At 51.2% G+C, this 18,620-nt stretch overlaps 1 protein-coding gene, 1 non-coding gene and 1 pseudogene across 2 annotated transcripts; 1 reads left to right on the forward strand and 2 right to left on the reverse strand.

The window, feature by feature from the left end:
- Positions 1 to 2,572: 2,572 nt before the first annotated feature.
- On the reverse strand, positions 2,573 to 9,335 carry LOC144114605 (uncharacterized). The gene is made up of 5 exons (XM_077648457.1): positions 9,089 to 9,335; positions 6,805 to 7,191; positions 5,691 to 5,955; positions 4,105 to 4,678; positions 2,573 to 2,812 (listed from the first exon to the last, which is right to left on the reverse strand). The coding sequence occupies exons 1-4, from the start codon at positions 9,107 to 9,109 to the stop codon at positions 4,125 to 4,127; spliced, it is 1,227 nt and encodes a 408-aa protein (XP_077504583.1). The 5' UTR covers positions 9,110 to 9,335; the 3' UTR covers positions 2,573 to 2,812; positions 4,105 to 4,124.
- TRNAS-ACU (transfer RNA serine (anticodon ACU)) lies at positions 7,518 to 7,592 on the reverse strand. Its single transcript has one exon. It is a non-coding gene; the product is annotated as a tRNA-Ser (tRNA).
- A 583-nt stretch (positions 9,336 to 9,918) lies between the features above and the next one.
- Positions 9,919 to 14,787, forward strand: LOC144114604 (exportin-1 pseudogene; annotated as a pseudogene).
- The last annotated feature ends 3,833 nt before the right edge of the window (positions 14,788 to 18,620 follow it).

The raw sequence follows: 18,620 nt of genomic DNA on the forward strand, positions 1-18,620 counted from the left end.
ATTGTTTAGAGTCCCCTCTCTATGGTGCAAAATGCTTTTTCAGAATATCGAGTAGAACTATTGTAAAATAACAAAAACTGGGTGACCGAAACCTAAATTGAGTTTCGCCCAAACTATGGCGTCGTGACATGCCACCTTATGACGTCCGGATACTTTCCAAAAACTCATCGTGTGCACGTTAATTGGCTAAACCGGCGACAGTAAGTGGCAGCTTTTTTGTCTGAACTAACCAAAATCAGGCACAAAGTTTTATTCAGCAAACGCAGAGCGAATATCAACGAGCGTGCCAACCTGTGATGTTACACACGCAAGGTTGCCCATAGAACACGTTCTTGGGCAAGTTGGTTCATAGCTTGAGTAGATGAAGCGCACAAAAACACAGCACACAGGAAAATAAAGACGCCTGTCTCGTGTCTTTATTTTCCTTTGCCCATAGAAATCGTCCCGATTGAAGCCACGAAACTGAAGGTGTTAAAATTCACTCGCAGTTCATCAAGACGTCGCCTGGCTGCGAAATTTGGCACAAGTAACTGTTGCGAACGTGCCGGGGAAGGTTTGAGTAAAATCTGTGCTGATACAAAAAGCGCCGGAGTTTCCCTTTAAAGGAGCCCGCGCGGCGTCAGTGCGCATGCGCAGATCGGCTTGAGGATGCCAGATGGTGTGCCCGGCAGCTGCGCGCACACCTGCCGCATCGGGACCAATCATCGCGTGCGCACTGGCGGCGGGCGGGCTCCCGATACTCAGGCAACGGTATCACAGTACATGGTATACTAAAGGTGTCTAATTGGTTAATGCCCATATGTGCGGCATTGGTCACTGTCTAGATTACGTTCGTATATCGCTGGCAGTCTTGGTACCACTCCTGGCACAGGGGTGCAGCGGTTAAGTGAGGAAAGCTGCTGCCACCGGTGGGTCTTGTGAGACCACGAACAACCTCTCGGGGCCAATCGTTATTTTAATTGCCGCTATATATGCCATGCTGGGCAGTTTGTCCACAATCCGATGGGCGGGTTGTGATGACGCCACAAGGTCGCGTGACGTAGATGGCCCACCTAGGTTGCTTCAAGGTCAAATAGGCAGCTGTTCACTGGAGCCAGACAGACATTGGCGAAATAGGTGAGTCGGGGTCTTAGTTCTAGCGCACTAAAATCGACTAAACTAGGCTACGACTTATTTGAAACATATGGCGAGAGCCGTCATTGGTCGCAGTTGACAACTTGCAAAATTTTATGAGTCAGCTTAACCGCAGATTTTTTGGAAAAATAAAATTGTTGTTCAGAATTGTTTGCACATCCTGCTCTGTCCACGGAAGGGGTTAGCGCAAGGAGAGATGCGCCAGACCCCTCCATTGTATTTTTTTTCCCCGAAAAGTAGGGGGGATGCCCCATAACCTGCGGGAACCTGAACCCCGGATCGTGGCCGCCTGCTTTCGAGATGGCACGTAAAGGGCAGTTGTCGCAAGGGTACAATGATTCCTTCTCCTCAACGGTACCTTTCTCTAGCTTATCCCCGAAAAATAAAAAAAGAAGTAAACTTGAGGCTATTCTCGCTACACGATAGCGTGGAACTTGGCGCTATTCGGCAGTTGTTCATCATGTAATGCAGCACAGAACAAGAAGGGACACTAAGAAGAAAATGAGCTGTCGTGTTCTTCTTGTTCTCTTCTTAGTGCGCTGTCTTGTTGTGCGCTGTATCACATGATGAACTTGCTGCACGAGCTTCAAAGGCATCGCAATGTAGAGCTACTTGCTCCTCGCGCTCTCCCGTTTTGCGCGCAGAGCAGGCTGTGAAATCGCAGTCTGTGAACGAGTTTTTAGCGCGAAAGCGCCACCCACTAGCAAAGCTGAAAAACCCGAAGTATGTGGGAAGCCCCCACCTTTGACGGAGCGCCAGCGGCAGAAGACTTGCGTAGCTGGTCCTTCAACGCGCGGAACCGGCACCACCCCTCACACACTCCCCGCGTGCTGCTGCCGACCCTCCCCCTCCCTCCCGGTGTGGAGAAAGTGGGGGAGGCTCGCGCCGGCCGGCGGTAGACCGGCTAGGCCGGGTAGTAGTTTATTAAGGCTATCACGTCATACCTTTAAGGCGGAGCTTAAGTGTCTCCTCCAAATTTTTTTGCTTCTTCGCCACCAGGCAGCACCTGCAGCTTGCTATCGAGCCGGATGCATGCATTGCCGTGGCGGCACATGCGGCAGTGAGCAGCGGTAGTGGAATGAATGAATGAACCAGGAAATTATCCGTGTTGCGCTGCGTAGAACTCAGAAAATACACAGGTAAGGGGAGGCAGACAGACACCATTATTAAGCGCATGTCCCAATGAACTTGTAGTTAAACAGTGCTTGGAATTGGGCAAGCAAGAACTTCTTAGCCGTCGATGACCGAGTACCCACTCGACAACTTTGTCCCAGAAACAAGATGTTAAAGGATTAGTTTAACGGGTAGAAAATTGTTGTAGTGAGCCTATGATAACACTGTGTTCACTGACTTTGTAGAACTATGAGCATTTGCGGTTTAAGCCACTCTCGGCAGCGATGCACAGTTCCATCTGAAACTCGTATATGATGCTCGACCTTATCGTGATAGGCAAAGGTGAAGACATGCGCGATTTTATTTTTGCCGGATATCTCTGATTGGAGTGCAGCGGTTTAATTTCCTTCGTGAACATAGGAGTCCTATTTTTCCTTAATTTAGGCAGACTTGACCGCATCGGCCGACGTTTGCAGCACGCCTCCGCCAACGACGAAAGCTGAAAAGCACGTCCAAGATGATCCGGGAAGCTTGGGCTTGGCATTTTATGACTTCCAGGCGAATCCTGTAAAGCACAAAAAAGTGTTAGCAGGTTAACTAGAGGACTCCCGCATTTATGCGAGGTTTCATTGCAACCAGATATGTGTTAGGAAAACAGACTGGACCGATTCATGAATTAACACAACAGTGCTTGGCTGGCCGACACACGGGCGCCGGTGAATCATCGCAGTCAGCAAGATGGAATGTCGCACGTAAACGTATGAAGTTTCGCGAGCTCCGCCGAAGCAGGGACAAGCCACAAACGCACGCTGAGGTATCTTTATTTCCTACTTGTTGCGACCATCGCACACACATAATAGTTGCTTTAAAGAGTGGTAAAGTTCTCAGTAATAATGCACATGGTTACGATTTTAAGATTTTGAAAAATAGGCTTTCTGAGATAAAGAGATCGCTTTTTCGCGATCATGGTGGCAGTGGCGGCCTATATACGTTAAAAAAAACGAGGGAGATCTGTAAATGGGCAAGGCCATTAACTGTATACTTGTAAATTAACTTTTAAACTGTAGCGGTTACGCGTTTGATTGTAATGAGCTGGTTGCAGCGAACTCCTCAGCCGACGAGCTCTCGCTTCAAGCGTCCGGAGAGGCGAAATTACTGGTGCCGTATAGCGCCGAGGGGAAATCACATTTTTTTTACATCTGTTAATTTATACTGGATGCATTTATGGCCCGTTAGTTCTCTAATTGCAACCAAGCGCCAAAGTGATATAAATGAAAATTCAGTTAGCAGATTTAAGTTTCACACCTCACTCGTTCTATGACTCGCCACCGCCGTCTTCACGTTCGCGAAGGTGTGGATTTTTAACTGGAAAGTTTTGAAAAATGAAATCTTCCGCGAAAAGCCATTATCGTTGATTTTCGTTCTTAATTGAACAGGTAATTTTTAATAGTAACAATAAAGTAATTACGTGAATGACTTCTATATACAAATATAGCAGCCGGAACAAGTAGCGAGGACGTAGCTACGCCATGCAGATGCCTTCGAACACACGTTCCCGCATGACTCTGATGTCCTCCGCCGTTCTTTTTTTCGGCCCGGGCATGATTTCTTTTCGTACCGCCTTCCAGCGGAACATCAATGACATACCTAAATATATATAAGCCTCAGACTCGACCATAGCCAGGCTGATATTAATTATTCCCAAATTAGCTTATATCACCGAAGGTCGTGGAAATGCAAGTATTAGTGCTCGCTTTCGTTGCGACCTCGCCAAGTATTGAAAGCACTCGGCACCGAACGGCAATGCCCGCGTTGTGGTCACCTGTCTGTATTGATTAAACTGCCCTGCCCACGCACCGTCAAGCGAGGCCGGCGAATCACTTCTTGTCCGAGGCGTTGGCGCTCCTGGCGAAGTCGATCTGGCGGCACAGCCTCTCCAGCTCGGCGCGGTCCAGCCTCTTGAGCTCGTAGTCGGCGTCGTCCTCCGTGTCGGAGTCCGTGGCGGCTGACGGCGGTGGCGCGGGCGGTGTAGGCGGCGCTTCCTCGCTCGTCTTCATGCCCACCAGGCTGCAGAGGTAGTCCACCAGGCCGGGCTGCGAGGGGGACGACGGGGGCGGCGGCGGCGGCGTGTACCTCTTCCTCTTGTTCTTCCTGCGGCTCCTGCGCCTCTTGATGACGTACAGCTCCTCGTCCTCTTCCCGCCGCGGCTTTATGTAGATGCCCGAGAGGCGGCCACGCGACGGCGGACTGCGCGCCGAGCCGCAGATGCACACGCAGCTGTCGGCCCCCTCAGTCTCTTCGCCCAGTCGGCCGCGGCTAAGGCCACGGCTCGCCGAGGGGGTCCTCTGGCGCGCCGAGCCGGTGTCGCTGATCTCGCGCTCGATACGCATCACCCGGAGTCGGCTGCCCGACCGCGGCGTCGGCGACTTGGCTGCGCGCGCCAACGGGAAAATGGAACCTCTTTGCAGTGATGGCTCTAGGCCAGCCGAAACGGTTAGAAAATGAGCAGTTAGACGTCGCCTCGGAGATCGTGTGGAGCCTAGACCGCAAACTGCTTCAGAAGCTATATTTTGCGCTCTGCTCTTGAACGTTCTTGAACGTGGGGTATTGACTGGAAGCCGCCAGCATAGTTTGCTTCCTTCCCTCAACACCTCCATGTATTTCTGCCGACGCCGGTGTTTATTAGCATGACATTAACACCGTCAGATAAGCACCGACGCAGGTGCTCGCAGCCCTTGTACTCCTAACTACGCTGTAGTTAACCTTGTGCGCCACGCGTTTGATCACTGCACGCTAATTAGAGTTCGTTGCTCTGTGGCTCAAGTGCACGTTTTCTCTTTCAGACGAAAACGCAGACAAACGAACGCTGTATGCGCGTCAGTCTCACCAGCGATTGGCGAGATCTCATGCCGTGAATGGCCGTGGAGCGCCTAAAAATTGGTTTTAAGGAAAGGAAATGGCGCAGTAACTGTCTGGCATATCTCGGTGGACACCTGAACCGCGCCGTAAGGGAAGGTGTAAGGGAGGGAGTGAAAGAAGAAGTGAAGGAGGAGGTGCCGTAGTGGAGGGCTCCGGGATAATTTCGACCACCTGGGGATCTTTAACGTGCACTGACATCGCACAGCACACGGGCGCCTTAGCGTTTTGCCTCCATCGAAACGCGGCTGTCGAAGTCGGGTTCGAACTCGGGAACTCCGGATCAGTAGTCGAGCACACCAACCACCGAGCCCCCGCGGCGGGCTCTTATTAGCCGACGACGACGGCATTAGCAAAGCCTGACGAACCCCATCTTTCCCTGCGCGTTCGTTGTTCCCCTGCCAACCATTTTTTTGCGCTCCTGAAGCGACATATATACGTGTGCTTACTTTTTTCATTGACGTTCTCGCGCTGCGCTTTTGGTACGCGAATCTGCGAAGGGGTCTGCGTATGAACGAGAAGCGCACCTCCCATATCGACGTCCCTCCCGGAGCGGGACCTCTGCGGCGCCCGCCTGAAGCTCCGCTCGTCGCACTCGTAGTCGTCGTCGCCGAAGTCGTCGTCGCAGTTCCTCCTCCGGCGGTCATCGTAGTAGTCGTCGTAGCCGTAAGCGCTGCGGGGCCGGCGAACCGGCGACCGGCGAGCGCTCGACGACCGGTGTATGCTCGGGGGACGGGGAGGAGGGGCAGGGCTGTACGGACGGTCGTACCCGGAGCAAGGCCCATATCCGCTCTGAAAATAAATAAAGTCAGCTAGTCAGCAATCAGTTAAATAAGTACACAAGCATATACATGAATAAATTAAACTGATGAGAGAATTCCGTCAAACGTACTCCGTTTTATGTCCTGTCTGGGGAAACAAGCGCAGGATACAGGCTGAAAGTTACACATACCAGGTGTTTACATTTACAGTTACAGTTACATATACCACGGAAGTTTTTATTAGTAATTTTCAAAAATAGGCTTTTCGAGGCAAAAATATGTCTTTTGAGGCATAGTATTACCAGTGGTGGCGGACACCAGAAAACCGGTGAATCGTTTTAAGTAGTTAGCTGGTTGACTAATCTTTAATTATTAACCTCTTAACTATTAGAGCTAGGCGCCTAGTTGCAATTAGAGAGAGGGTCCTCAGTTGAATTTGGACGTCCTTTTATTACAAGAGGCACGCAAGAGCAATTTGGTACAGGATTTCAGCAGAGGGCGTCGCTATTCCTCTTTCACTGGTCATTTCATGGCACCACTAAATTTCTCTTTTCCATGAAAGTGAAATATATGTTACTTACTATTAGTCTAGTTTGACTTTGTGTTTGCCTTTAGTGTTCCTTAAAGCCAACACGAAGGCTGTCAATATAACACGGGGCATGCGCTTTCAAGCAGCGCGTAAGCAAAAGGTTGGAATCTGCACGCATCTTCGCAAACGCCATACTATTTCGCAGAAGGCAACACCATACAACATACCCTTATGCAGCGGCGACATTTCTGTCTTTCCGCGTGCGATATTAGCGCTCAGAGCACATCGCGGCTCATCAGCGGCGTCCTCATATGACGACGACATGCACAGATTGCCTGCAGAGGCCCTCACCAGCATGGTTGTAGGAGGTTCAGCAAACGAGGTGACCATATAGGAACGCCGTATGGTGGCCGGCGGCTGCTGCTGCTGCGACTGCTGTTGCGGCTGCTGCTGCTGCTGCAGTGGCGGCGTCGTCATCATGGCTTCCGCCATGGGGGGCATGGCCTGGTCTGAACAGGGGGCCACAGTGGTGTTGGATTCGACACGCATCACCTCGGACGTGCAGATGGTGCCACGGCGTTGGTGCAGCGGCGGGATAGGGGAACTCGGTCGGCCCATGCTTAGGGAGAGCGCAGACTCTGATTTGTGCATGGGTACCGCGGCCTGCGCGTGCTGAGGCGGGGCACCCCTCGGGTAGAGCAAGAAGTTGGCCTGGTAGGTGCCTCTCTGCGTTGAAAACTGGCGCGCCGCGCAATGTTTTCACTCGGGACGGATATGTGGCAGTAGTGCAAAAGGTGCCCGTGTGCTGTGCGTTGTCAGTGATAATAATAATAATAATTGGTTTTTGGGGAAAGGAAATGGCGCAGTATCTGTCTCATATATCGTTGGACACCTGAACCGCGCCGTAAGGGAAGGGATAAATGAGGGATTGAAAGAAGAAAGGAAGAGAGAGGTGCCGTAGTGGAGGGCTCTGGAATAATTTCGACCACCTGGGGATCTTTAACGTGCACTGACATCGCACAGCACACGGGCGCCTTAGCGTTTTTCCTCCATAAAAACGCAGCCGCCGCGGCGGCCGGGTTCGAACCCGGGAACTCCGGATCAGTAGTCGAGCGCTCTAACCACTGAGCCACCGCGGCGGGTACGTTGTCAGTGCACGTTAAAAATCCCCATGTGGTCGAAATTATTCCGGAGCCCTCCACTGCGGCACCTCTTTATTCCTTCCTTCTTTCACTCCCTACTTTATCCCTTCTCTTGTTCGGGTGCCCACCGATATGTGAGGCAGTTCCTACGCCATTTCCTTTCCTCAAAAACCAATTTTTCATTTCCAATTTTTTGCCCTTTACTTTTCTTTTTCGGCGGGGAAAAAAAGAGGGGGAAGAGAGCGCGCGCGCGTGTGTTATTTTGCTACACACAATTATTGGTAGATGGGGCCACTGATATGTCAGGGCTGGTCAGTAGTTTGCAGTGGCAGTCGTTGGCTTCGGTATTAAACGTGAGGCTGACAAATAGCAAGGAGGCAAGGAATAAATCGGGAAAAAAACTGGCAAAGAATGCACAGGCCCAAATAACTCCGCAAAGAGGCTGGAAAACCACGAACCACACTCGGACGAGGGAAACTTTGCGAATCCCGACCAATGCTCTCCGGGAAAAATTAAGGCGTCTATGCTCTGCCTCGCAGTACATTGTTACTGAAGTAGAAGCTACAACCTGTTCCAGAAAATGAGGAGCAGAACAAACCAATCTGTTCACGTTAGAAAGGAACAAGATGCCGACCATGAAGGCTGGGCTTAGACATTCTTTGGCTTCCTTTTTCAAGCCCTCATTTTTTCTAGACAGCAAGGCTCGAAGCAGGTCGGTGTAGAACCCCAAACTTGTTCGCCGGCGTCCTGTTCGTTTCTAACTCCCGGTCAGACGAGCGTTCGTCAAGCGACTGGCTTGGAAATCCCTTTCGAGCGTTGGGGAGGTGCGTAATTAGCAGGTGCACTTTTACAACCGTGCTCCGGGCCATCTTGATTGACCGACGTCATAGGCGCCAGTGAGCCACGAGCCGTTGCTCTCCCGTTCGGCCTCCTGTTGGCCGTCACCAGTGCCAGCAAATTCTGCGAGGATAGACTGCCAAAAGACCCGCCGCGGGGGCCCAGTGGTTAGGGCGCTCGGCTACTGATCCGGAGTAGCCTGGTTCGAACCCGACCGCGGTGGCTGTTTCGATGGAGGCGAAACGCAAAGGCGCCCGTGTGCTGTGCGATGGCAGTGCACGTTAAAGATCCCCAGGTGGTCGAAATTATTCCAGAGCCCTGCACTACGGCACCTCTTTCTTCCTTACTTCTTTCACTCCCTTCTTTATCCCTTCCCTTAACTGCGGCGCTGTTCGGGCGTCCACCGAGATGTGTGAGACAGTTTTTGCGCCCTTTTCCTTTCCTCAAAAACCAATTATTATTAAGTTGGTGCTCCCTGCTGGGAAAGCCGAGAGGAAACCGACCTGCCGTGTCTGGCGGTGGGGCACCGGAGCGACGGCGGCTTCACCTCGGTTAACAAACGCGAAACCCTGTGCCCTAGTCAGCGCTGCACCTCTTCGGCACTCCATCTGTGGACGCCAGAGCTGAACAAGGAAGCGCCGAACGGGATCACTCACCCTTCGCTGGCCGTCCGCCATGTTGGCGCTCTTCCTGCCGACCGAGCCGCGGCGATCCTTTTGACCAGGGGGTGGTATCGTCAGTGCTGAGGCCGACTCGGAGCGATGAAGGAAGCGGCCATGCTGCACGATCAATTTCGGCGGCGGTTTGCTATCGTCGTTGAGGCGTCGCTGCGGCCCGCGCCGCCGGCCCCGTCTCCGCCCGGCTGCTTGTCCTCGTCTTTTTTCTCTTTACCACCGCTGCGTTCTGGGCGTTGCTTTCGTACAAATGTCCGTCTCTAATTACCAGCAGTCTGTTCGTTTTACGCGTTTGTCTTGAACTTTTCTTCCCGGCCACGTAAAGTGCTTAGATACAAGGCGCTTTTAACTCGATGCAGTGCAGAAACAATATTTTTCTTTTAAATTCAAAAGCGCGTGGAGACCGAAGGAGGAAACGGCAGGGCATGGAAGTTAGTGCCCACGCTGCTGTGGCCTTAGGCATTCACGGCCAATATTTTTTAATTATTTTATTGGTGTCAATTATTGCCGCAATGAACGACCCGTCGTGCGGCTCAAATCTAAACAAGGACACTGCGTCTACATACTCCCTCTCTCGCATTAAATGTTCAACGTGATCGCAAATCCGCTTTCTTTCTGCGTTGAGTATTCAAATTCTATCCTGTTATCGTGCTTTCCGCTTTTTTTCCCTCTGTGCACTAAAGTTAAGGCGCAACGTTTTTTTTCTGGTTGGTTTAGTTGCTTTTTGTAACTGTCATCTAGACTGGACCAGTTAGTGTGCGATGTCGTACGTTTACCAGCAGGCAAAGAAAAAGAAGAGTGGCGACTGCGTGGTTGGTTGGTCGACAGTGTGAGGAATACACCGAGTGTGTGCTTGCGAAGCAGAGCATCATTGTGCGAAAAAAAGTGTTGTGTCTTCTTGTGTGAGGCTGGACCTGTGCCCTGGACGTATTAGTGTGCGTGAGAATTTTTTACAGGGGGCTTCACGCGACGCTGAAAGAGAAACGAGGAGAATAGACTGATCTCTCTTTGATGTCGGTGCAAGTTGATGGGATGAAGCAGCCCCTCACACCGTTTGGGACGCCAGTGAACGGCAGCATGAATGCGCTGTCGGAGCAGGCGGCACGCCTGCTCGACTTCTCCCAGAAGTTGGACATCAACCTGCTGGACAGCGTCGTCTGCTGCATGTACACTGGTGAAGGTCCCCAGCAACGGTTGGCCCAGGAGGTGCTGACCACTCTGAAGGAGCACCCGGAGGCGTGGACGCGGGTGGACACCATCCTTGAGTTCTCCAAAAACCAGCAGACTAAGTACTATGCGCTGCAGATCCTCGAGAATGTCATCAAGACCCGGTGGCGGGTGCTGCCACGCAACCAGTGCGAGGGTATCAAGAAGTACATTGTGGGCCTCATCATCAAGACGTCCTCGGACCCGGAGGGCATCGAGCGCGAGCGCGTCTACCTCAACAAGCTTAATATGATCCTCGTTCAGATCCTGAAGAGAGAGTGGCCCAAGAACTGGCCATCTTTCATCAGCGACATTGTCGGGGCCAGCAAGACCAACGAGACCCTCTGCCAGAACAACATGATCATCCTCAAGCTGCTCAGTGAGGAGGTGTTTGACTTCTCGAGCGGCCAGATGACGCAGGCCAAAGCGAAGCACCTGAAGGACACCATGTGCAACGAGTTCTCGCACATCTTCCAGCTCTGTCAGTTTGTCATGGAAAACTCCCAGAATGCTCTCCTCGTGCATGCAACACTTGAGACGCTCCTCCGGTTTCTCAACTGGATCCCGCTGGGCTACATCTTTGAGACAAAGCTCATCAGCACACTCATCTACAAGTTCCTGAATGTTCCGCTGTTCCGGAATGTGGCGCTGAAGTGCTTGACGGAGATCAGCGGCGTCAATGCGTCGCATTACGATGAGATGTTTGTCCTGCTCTTCACTCAGACCATGGCACAACTGGACCAGATGTTGCCGCCTGCAACCATCATCAAGGACGCCTACGCCAACGGCCAGGATGACGAGCAGAAGTTCATCCAGAACCTGAGCCTGTTCCTGTGCACCTACCTCAAGGAGCACGGCGCGCTGATCGAGAAGCGGGCTGACCTTTTGGAGGTGTTGCATGCGGCCCTGCACTACCTGCTGCTCATCTCTGAGGTGGAGGAGGTGGAGATCTTCAAGATTTGTCTCGAGTACTGGAACGCGTTGGCCTCGGACCTCTATCGGGAGATCCCCTACGGCCTGGGCACGGGTGCCCCTCTGTACGTGGGAGGTGGCGAGCCTGCCAGGCGCAGCCCCGGGTCGCCCCAGTCAGCACGTCGGCTCCTGTACGGACCCGTCCTCACCAAGTTGCGGTACATCATAATTGGTCGGATGGCAAAGCCTGAGGAGGTGATTGTTGTTGAGAACGAGCAGGGTGAAGTGGTGCGGGAGTTCATGAAGGACACTGATGCCATCCAACTGTACAAGAACATGCGAGAGACCTTGGTGTACCTCACACACTTGGACTACCTCGACACGGAGCGGATCATGACGGAAAAGCTGCATTTCCAAGTCAACGGCACGGAGTGGTCTTGGAAGAACCTCAACACTCTGTGTTGGGCGATTGGGTCCATCAGTGGGGCGATGCACGAGGAGGACGAGAAGCGGTTCCTGGTGACGGTCATCAAGGACCTGCTGGGCCTGTGCGAGCAGAAGTGTGGCAAGGACAACAAGGCCATCATCGCCTCCAACATCATGTACGTGGTGGGCCAGTACCCGCGCTTCCTTCGCGCCCACTGGAAGTTCCTCAAGACGGTAGTCAACAAGCTCTTCGAGTTCATGCACGAGACACACGAGGGCGTCCAGGACATGGCATGCGACACATTCATCAAGATAGCGCAGAAGTGCCGCCGCCACTTTGTCCAGGTGCAGGTGGGCGAGGCAGTGCCCTTCATTGAGGAGATACTGGCCAACATGAGCACCATCATCTACGACCTGCAGCCACAGCAGGTTCACACCTTCTGCGAGGCGGTCGGCTATATGATCTCTGCGCAGGCTGACCAGGCGCAGCAGGAGCGGCTTGTAGACCGCTACATGCTCCTCCCCAACCAGGTCTGGGATGACATCATCAAGCAGGCAAGCAAGAATGTGGACGTCCTCAAGGAGCCCGACGCAGTGCGGCAGCTGGGCAACATCCTCAAGACCAATGTGCGTGCCTGCAAGGCCCTCGGCCACCCATACGTGACGCAGCTGGGTCGCATCTACCTGGACATGCTCAACGTGTACAAGGTGATGAGTGAGAACATCAGCGCTGCCATCGCGCTCAACGGAGAAGGAGTCACAAAGCAGCCCCTGATCCGGGCCATGCGCACCGTCAAGAAGGAAGCCCTCAAGCTCATTGCTGGGTGGGTGTCCCGCACCAACGACCCCAAGATGGTACTGGAGAACTTCATCCCCCCGCTGCTCGATGCCGTGCTGCTCGACTACCAGCGGTGCGCCGTGCCAGCGGCTCGCGAGCCGGAGGTGCTCTCAGCCATGTCCATGATCGTCCACCGGTTAGAGGGTTTCATCACATGCGAGATTCCGAAAATCTTTGATGCCGTGTTTGAATGCACATTGAGCATGATCAACAAGGACTTCGAAGAGTTTCCAGAGCATCGGACAAACTTCTTTCTCCTCCTCCAAGCTGTCGTCACTCATTGTTTTCCTGCATTGTTAAACATCCCTGCAGCACAGTTCAAGCTCGTGTTAGACTCCATCATCTGGGCTTTCAAGCACACCATGAGGAACGTGGCCGACGTTGGCCTGCAGATTCTGTACCAGCTGTTGCAGAACATTGGCCAGGAAGAGGTGGCGTCACAGAGCTTCTACCAGACTTACTACACGGACATCATGCAGCATCTCTTCTCGGTGGTGACGGACACTTCTCACACAGCTGGTCTCTCCATGCAGGCAACCATCCTGGCCTACATGTTCAGCATAGTCGAGGCCAACCAGGTCACTGTACCGCTTAACCCAACGATGCAGGCCAACGGCACTACCAACGTGGTCTATGTGCAGGATTTTGTGGCCAATCTCCTCAAGACTGCATTTGGCCACCTCTCCGATGCCCAAGTGAAGATCACAGTTCAAGGTTTCTTCAACCTTAACCAGGACATTCAGGCTTTCAAAGAGCACCTGCGGGATTTCCTCGTCCAAATAAGAGAATACACAGGCGAGGACGATAGCGACCTGTTCCTCGAGGAACGGGAAGCGGCATTGAGGCAGGCGGAAGAAGAGAAGCGCAAGATCCGCATGCTCGTTCCCGGAATCCTCAACCCACACGAGATTCCCGAAGAGATGCAGGACTGAGTTGCTGATGTATTTATGTAGCCTCTCGTCCATCTTTCCTTTTATTTTTTTTCCCACTCTTCTGCTTGGCCTCCTTCCACTCATAAGTTCCTGTTCCTGCCTATTCTTTAACACTTCAGTCTTTCGTGAGGGGCACCGTTCCCCCTTGTGCCTCTTTGCATCTTTCGGCGTCTTTCCCACTGAGCTGTCACACCCTCCGAGCATTGACCTTTTTTTGTCCTTTTTGCCATGTCGAAGCTTCATTTCTCTCTGGTTTGTGGGTGTAGTCCGCACTTTTGGTCGAGTAAATTTAGTGGTGGTCATCGGTCGCACCGCCACCTGACTGGTGCAGCTCCTCGCGTGACGCCCTGGCTAGGCACTTGCTGTGCTGCTGCGGGGTTCCCCTTTTTAAAGAAACACCATTCGATAGCATACACACTCGCACACCCACTGTGGAGGACAGGTTTATAGTTTGAGCTGCCGTTAGGGTGGGCCATTCCTTTACCTTTTAAAAACGCTGGCAACTTTGTGATCCTCACATCCACCCACTTGTTTCAAGCAGTGGACGCAAATAATTCCCTCTCGTATATGTTGGCAATGCAATCTCTCTTGACACACGTTCAAGAAAGGATAGCCCGGTCTGACTAAGAGAGTTCGATGCAAAAGTTTCAGAGTGCTGTGTTCGTGGTAATGTCATCGCATTCGTGCAGCTCCGAACTGATGAGCAGCTGGAGCCTCTAGAGCAAGTGTCGTAGGAGCCTAGTGCAAAAGGGGTGGTCCAGCCCTGTGTGTGTGGTCGCTGCAACAAGTACTGTGTGGAAGGAGGAAGAGACGCGCTTCTTTTTACCGCCGCACTCGTACGGCAAGGATGCCTTTTGGCCTGTGTGGGTGGTGTGCGTGTGGGTGCGTGAATGGTGTGGTGCGTGCTGGTTGTGTGAGTGGTGTCGCCGCCTCGACGTCGCCTCCGCGTCGTATCGACGTCTCAACCCACAATCTGGACTGGCGAAGATCGGGAAGTTGTCGGCGATGGCACTCGTCACCACTGAGCTTGACCAATGTTCGGCGCTGGAATTGTCGGCACCTACCTGTGGGGAGTGATGCAACAAGCCTTCAAGCTTGCTTCTTTGTAACTCTGTCCCCTTTCTTTTTATTCTTAAGAGTACCAGGTTGCCACCTATCCAACAATGCTGGTACTGACTGCATTTTTACAATATTGCCCTTGTGGGGCAGCATTCCAAGACGTGTCTTTCTCTGGGTTCCTTTTGTTTTTTTTTCCTCTCTCAAAGTGGTAGGTTTACAGCAAGTTCAGTGCGCTGTGGTTCATGTGCCCCCGTTTGTTGGGCATTGCAGAGTCTATTTGTCTCGCGCATATATATATATATATATATATATATATATATATATATATATATATATATATATATATATATATATATATATATATATATATATATATATATATATATATATATATATATATATATATATCCCACCGGCGGCATGGTTGTTTTTTCTGCTGCTTTATAAGTAATTTTCTTTAAGCGATTTATTAACGTAAGTATTATTATCCTACTGAGAGTAACATATTAAAAAAAAAATAAAAAAAAAATAACGTTCCCCTATGCACCTTGGTTTCGGTGACTGTTGGCTCCCTTCATAAATTTGTCAAACGGGCCCCTCATTTCCTTTAACTTGTCTGCTAATAGCTTAACGAGGGTCTCGGTTCTGGCAGTCTTGATGCCATAGGTAGCATAAGAGGGCTCTCGCACAGTTTCCGCCCTCGCCGTTAGATGACGTTCTACGTCACGCTCGCGGTATTACAGGTCGTGCTACGTCCGCCGCTATGGTCGAGGGTGGCGCTGGTGAACACTCTCAAGGCTCGCGTACACCCAGTAAACATAAATACCCACGAGAGCAGCAGATTGGACAGCCGTCGCCGTAGCTCAGTTGGTAAGAGCACCGGACGCGATATTCGGAGGTCGTGGGTTCGGATCCCACCGGCGGCATGGTTGTTTTTTCTGCTGCTTTATAAGTAATTTTCTTTAAGCGATTTATTAACGTAAGTATTATTATCCTACTGATAAGAGTAACCAATTAAAAAAAAAATAAAAAAAAATAACGTTCCCCTATGCACCTTGGTTTCGGTGACTGTTGGCTCCCTTCATAAATTTGTCAAACGGGCCCCTCATTTCCTTTAACTTGTCTGCTAATAGCTTAACGAGGGTCTCGGTTCTGGCAGTCTTGATGCCATAGGTAGCATAAGAGGGCTCTCGCACAGTTTCCGCCCTCGCCGTTAGATGACTTTCTACGTCACGCTCGCGGTATTACAGGACGTGCTACGGCCGCCGCTATGGTCGAGGGTGGCGCTGGTGAACACTCTCAAGGCTCGCGTACACCCAGTAAACATAAATACCCACGAGAGCAGCAGATTGGACAGCCGTCGCCGTAGCTCAGTTGGTAAGAGCACCGGACGCGATATTCGGAGGTCGTGGGTTCGGATCCCACCGGCGGCATGGTTGTTTTTTCTGCTGCTTTATAAGTAATTTTCTTTAAGCGATTTATTAACGTAAGTATTATTATCCTACTGATAAGAGTAACATATTAAAAAAAAAATAACGTTCCCCTATGCACCTTGGTTTCGGTGACTGTTGGCTCCCTTCATAAATTTGTCAAACGGGCCCCTCATTTCCTTTAACTTGTCTGTATATACATATATATATATATATATATATATATATATATATATATATATATATATATATATATATATATATATATATATATATATATATATATATATATATATATATATATATAAATATTTGTCCCTTCCCTCTTCTTCCCCCCTCTCTCTGTTCTTTTTGTTGTGCAGGTTTTCACCTATTTATTTTGGAACAACTCTTCGTTAAGTCTGTCGTTAGAGTCAGCTGAAGTCAGTCACACAGCTTATTTGTTTCCGCATATTTGTAAAGAATTTTTTTTTTCTCCTGCATCCTTCAGGCACACAGTGGCTTGTGTCTGGAAGACTTTATTTTTTAGTTTTTTTTTCTTCATAACAGCGACACCATGGTTGTGCTGGTTTTGGTTATGACTTCAGTGTTCCCTGGTGTGAGGGAAGTTTGCGAAGCTTGAGGAAGATGTTCCAAGGCAAAGGAGGAGAAGCATTGCTTTCGCCGCCCGGCTTCCTGAAGAGTGCTGGTGCAAGCAGCAGCAGCAGCCTGAAGCAGAGCTGGCAGCTTTGTGGAAGAACCCTTTAGGAGGATGCGGAAGACGAGCTCGAGCAACGGAGCAGGCGAGGTCACGGCTGAACGGCTTCCTGAACCCGGGTGACCAGGCCTGGGGAAGCCGTCCTCGCCCAGTTCTGCTCAACCAGGAGCCTGCTGTCTCGTGTCTCCTGCCTGTCGCTCGCTGCCTCGGAGTGCGGGCGCCGTGCCGGGAACAGGCAGGTGCTGCCTGCCCGGAGATCCTGCCGGCCTTGCTGTGGGATCGTGCCAGCCGTCCCGTGGCTGGGACCCCCTGCCGTGAAAGGGTGTCTTCCTGGCCGTGCCCGGGTGCCCAGACCTGGGCGGCCGTCACCTTTCTGGTGCGTCGTCAGCGCCACCGGTGCTGGTGCTCCGCGCCCGGCTTCCGGCCGCAGGAAGAACAACCCTGCGGAGGTACCTGGCCCCGGCGCCTTTCCGGCGACGGGCCGCGGAACCTCACACCGGAGCCACTCCTCGACCCTCGGCCGCACAGCTCCATACTCATCAGTGACTGCTCTCCTATATTAAGTAAAACATTTTTGTTACATCTACGGACGTGCACGGTCTGGGACGACTTTTCTGGATCCTCCGGGGCCCACCTCGGAGGACGCTCGAACCTGCTGGGGGCCTTTTCCCCTCACAAATTGAGTGATCCGTTGCTGAATACCGTGGACTTTCAACACCTAAAGTACCCATGGAATATCCGGTGGTGTAAGTCAAGGCTTTGTGAAGTGTCCATGACGCTCCTGCGATGTAGAATCCCTCACTTAAACTTGTACTTATGCAGGTGCGGGTTCGCTGCGACAAACCTTTGTGTATCATGTGGGCAAGTTGAATCAATCGATCATTTTCTCCTCTCTTGCCGGCGGTTCGCGGTTCAGAGAAAGCAATATCTGGAGGTTCCTCTTTCGAGACTAGGACTGCCTCTGTCTCTTACAGTTCTTCTATCGTTCGGTGCGAGTGCCAAGGGATTCCCGTTAAGCAGTGTATGCGGCTACCTTCACGATTACATAAGTGCAACTAATCGATTATCCTGTTAGCTATACACAAAATTCTTTCGCATGTCCAAAAAAGGCTAGATTGATTCTATTCCGGATGACTCATACCTCTTGAATTCATTTTATTTTTCCCAATTTTTTTAATCTTGATTCAGTCTTCTGACGTTTCCTTCCCCGCGCAAATGCTTCATTGGCATTCTACCCTATACCTTGGCCAATCCCCCCACGTGGGTATGTGCCATATTACTTGAGGAGAAGAAGAAGAAGAAGAAGAAGAAGAAGAAGAAGAGTGGTAGTTCGGCGCCTCTTCAAGACGGCGGAGTGAGAAACCGTTACTGGACAACTGCTGCCGTGCAATTTGAGGTGGGCGTTTCCTTAAGAAGTTCCAGCCGTTCCTGCAGTTATAAATTCCTGTCGATGCTAGCGTCGTACTGAATTTTGCGAGGACTCTAGGTATTGCCTGCCATACGGCGTTTAAGGGTCTGAAAGAATGTAGGCAGAAAACTAAAGGTAGACACATGTTCGCGTGACTCGTATTACCGGGCTGGGCTCTAGAAAAGCGAGTTAACAGCAGTATTTGGCTTGAGTTAGTTGATGTTCTTTTATGTGCGACATTTTTAGAACGGAGAATTGTTTTCTTTTTTGCCTTTTGCAAAAGAGTGCGTGCGTGATGTGTTTTCTGTGCCTTTCGTCAGTCAAGTTTATGGCCTAAAATATTAACAGCGCGTTCTAGTTCTGCATGCGTCATCTCCGGGTACTTGAAACACTTAGCACAGCACATGATAATTAAATTGCTGCCTTCGCTATGGTACTTCCTAAGCAGTTATTCTGCTGAATTGATCGAGCTTCAAGACGCTACGCCACCAGCCCTCCCACCGACCGGTTTTGTTCCCTTGCATGCTCTCGACATCCGAATATCGCCATAGAGCTCATCTCTCTCTCTCTCTCTCTCCTAGTTCCTTCGAAACGGTGAAATATTCC

The sequence above is a fragment of the Amblyomma americanum genome, chromosome 1, assembly GCF_052857255.1.
Source record: "Amblyomma americanum isolate KBUSLIRL-KWMA chromosome 1, ASM5285725v1, whole genome shotgun sequence".
Lineage (NCBI taxonomy): Eukaryota > Metazoa > Arthropoda > Arachnida > Ixodida > Ixodidae > Amblyomma > Amblyomma americanum.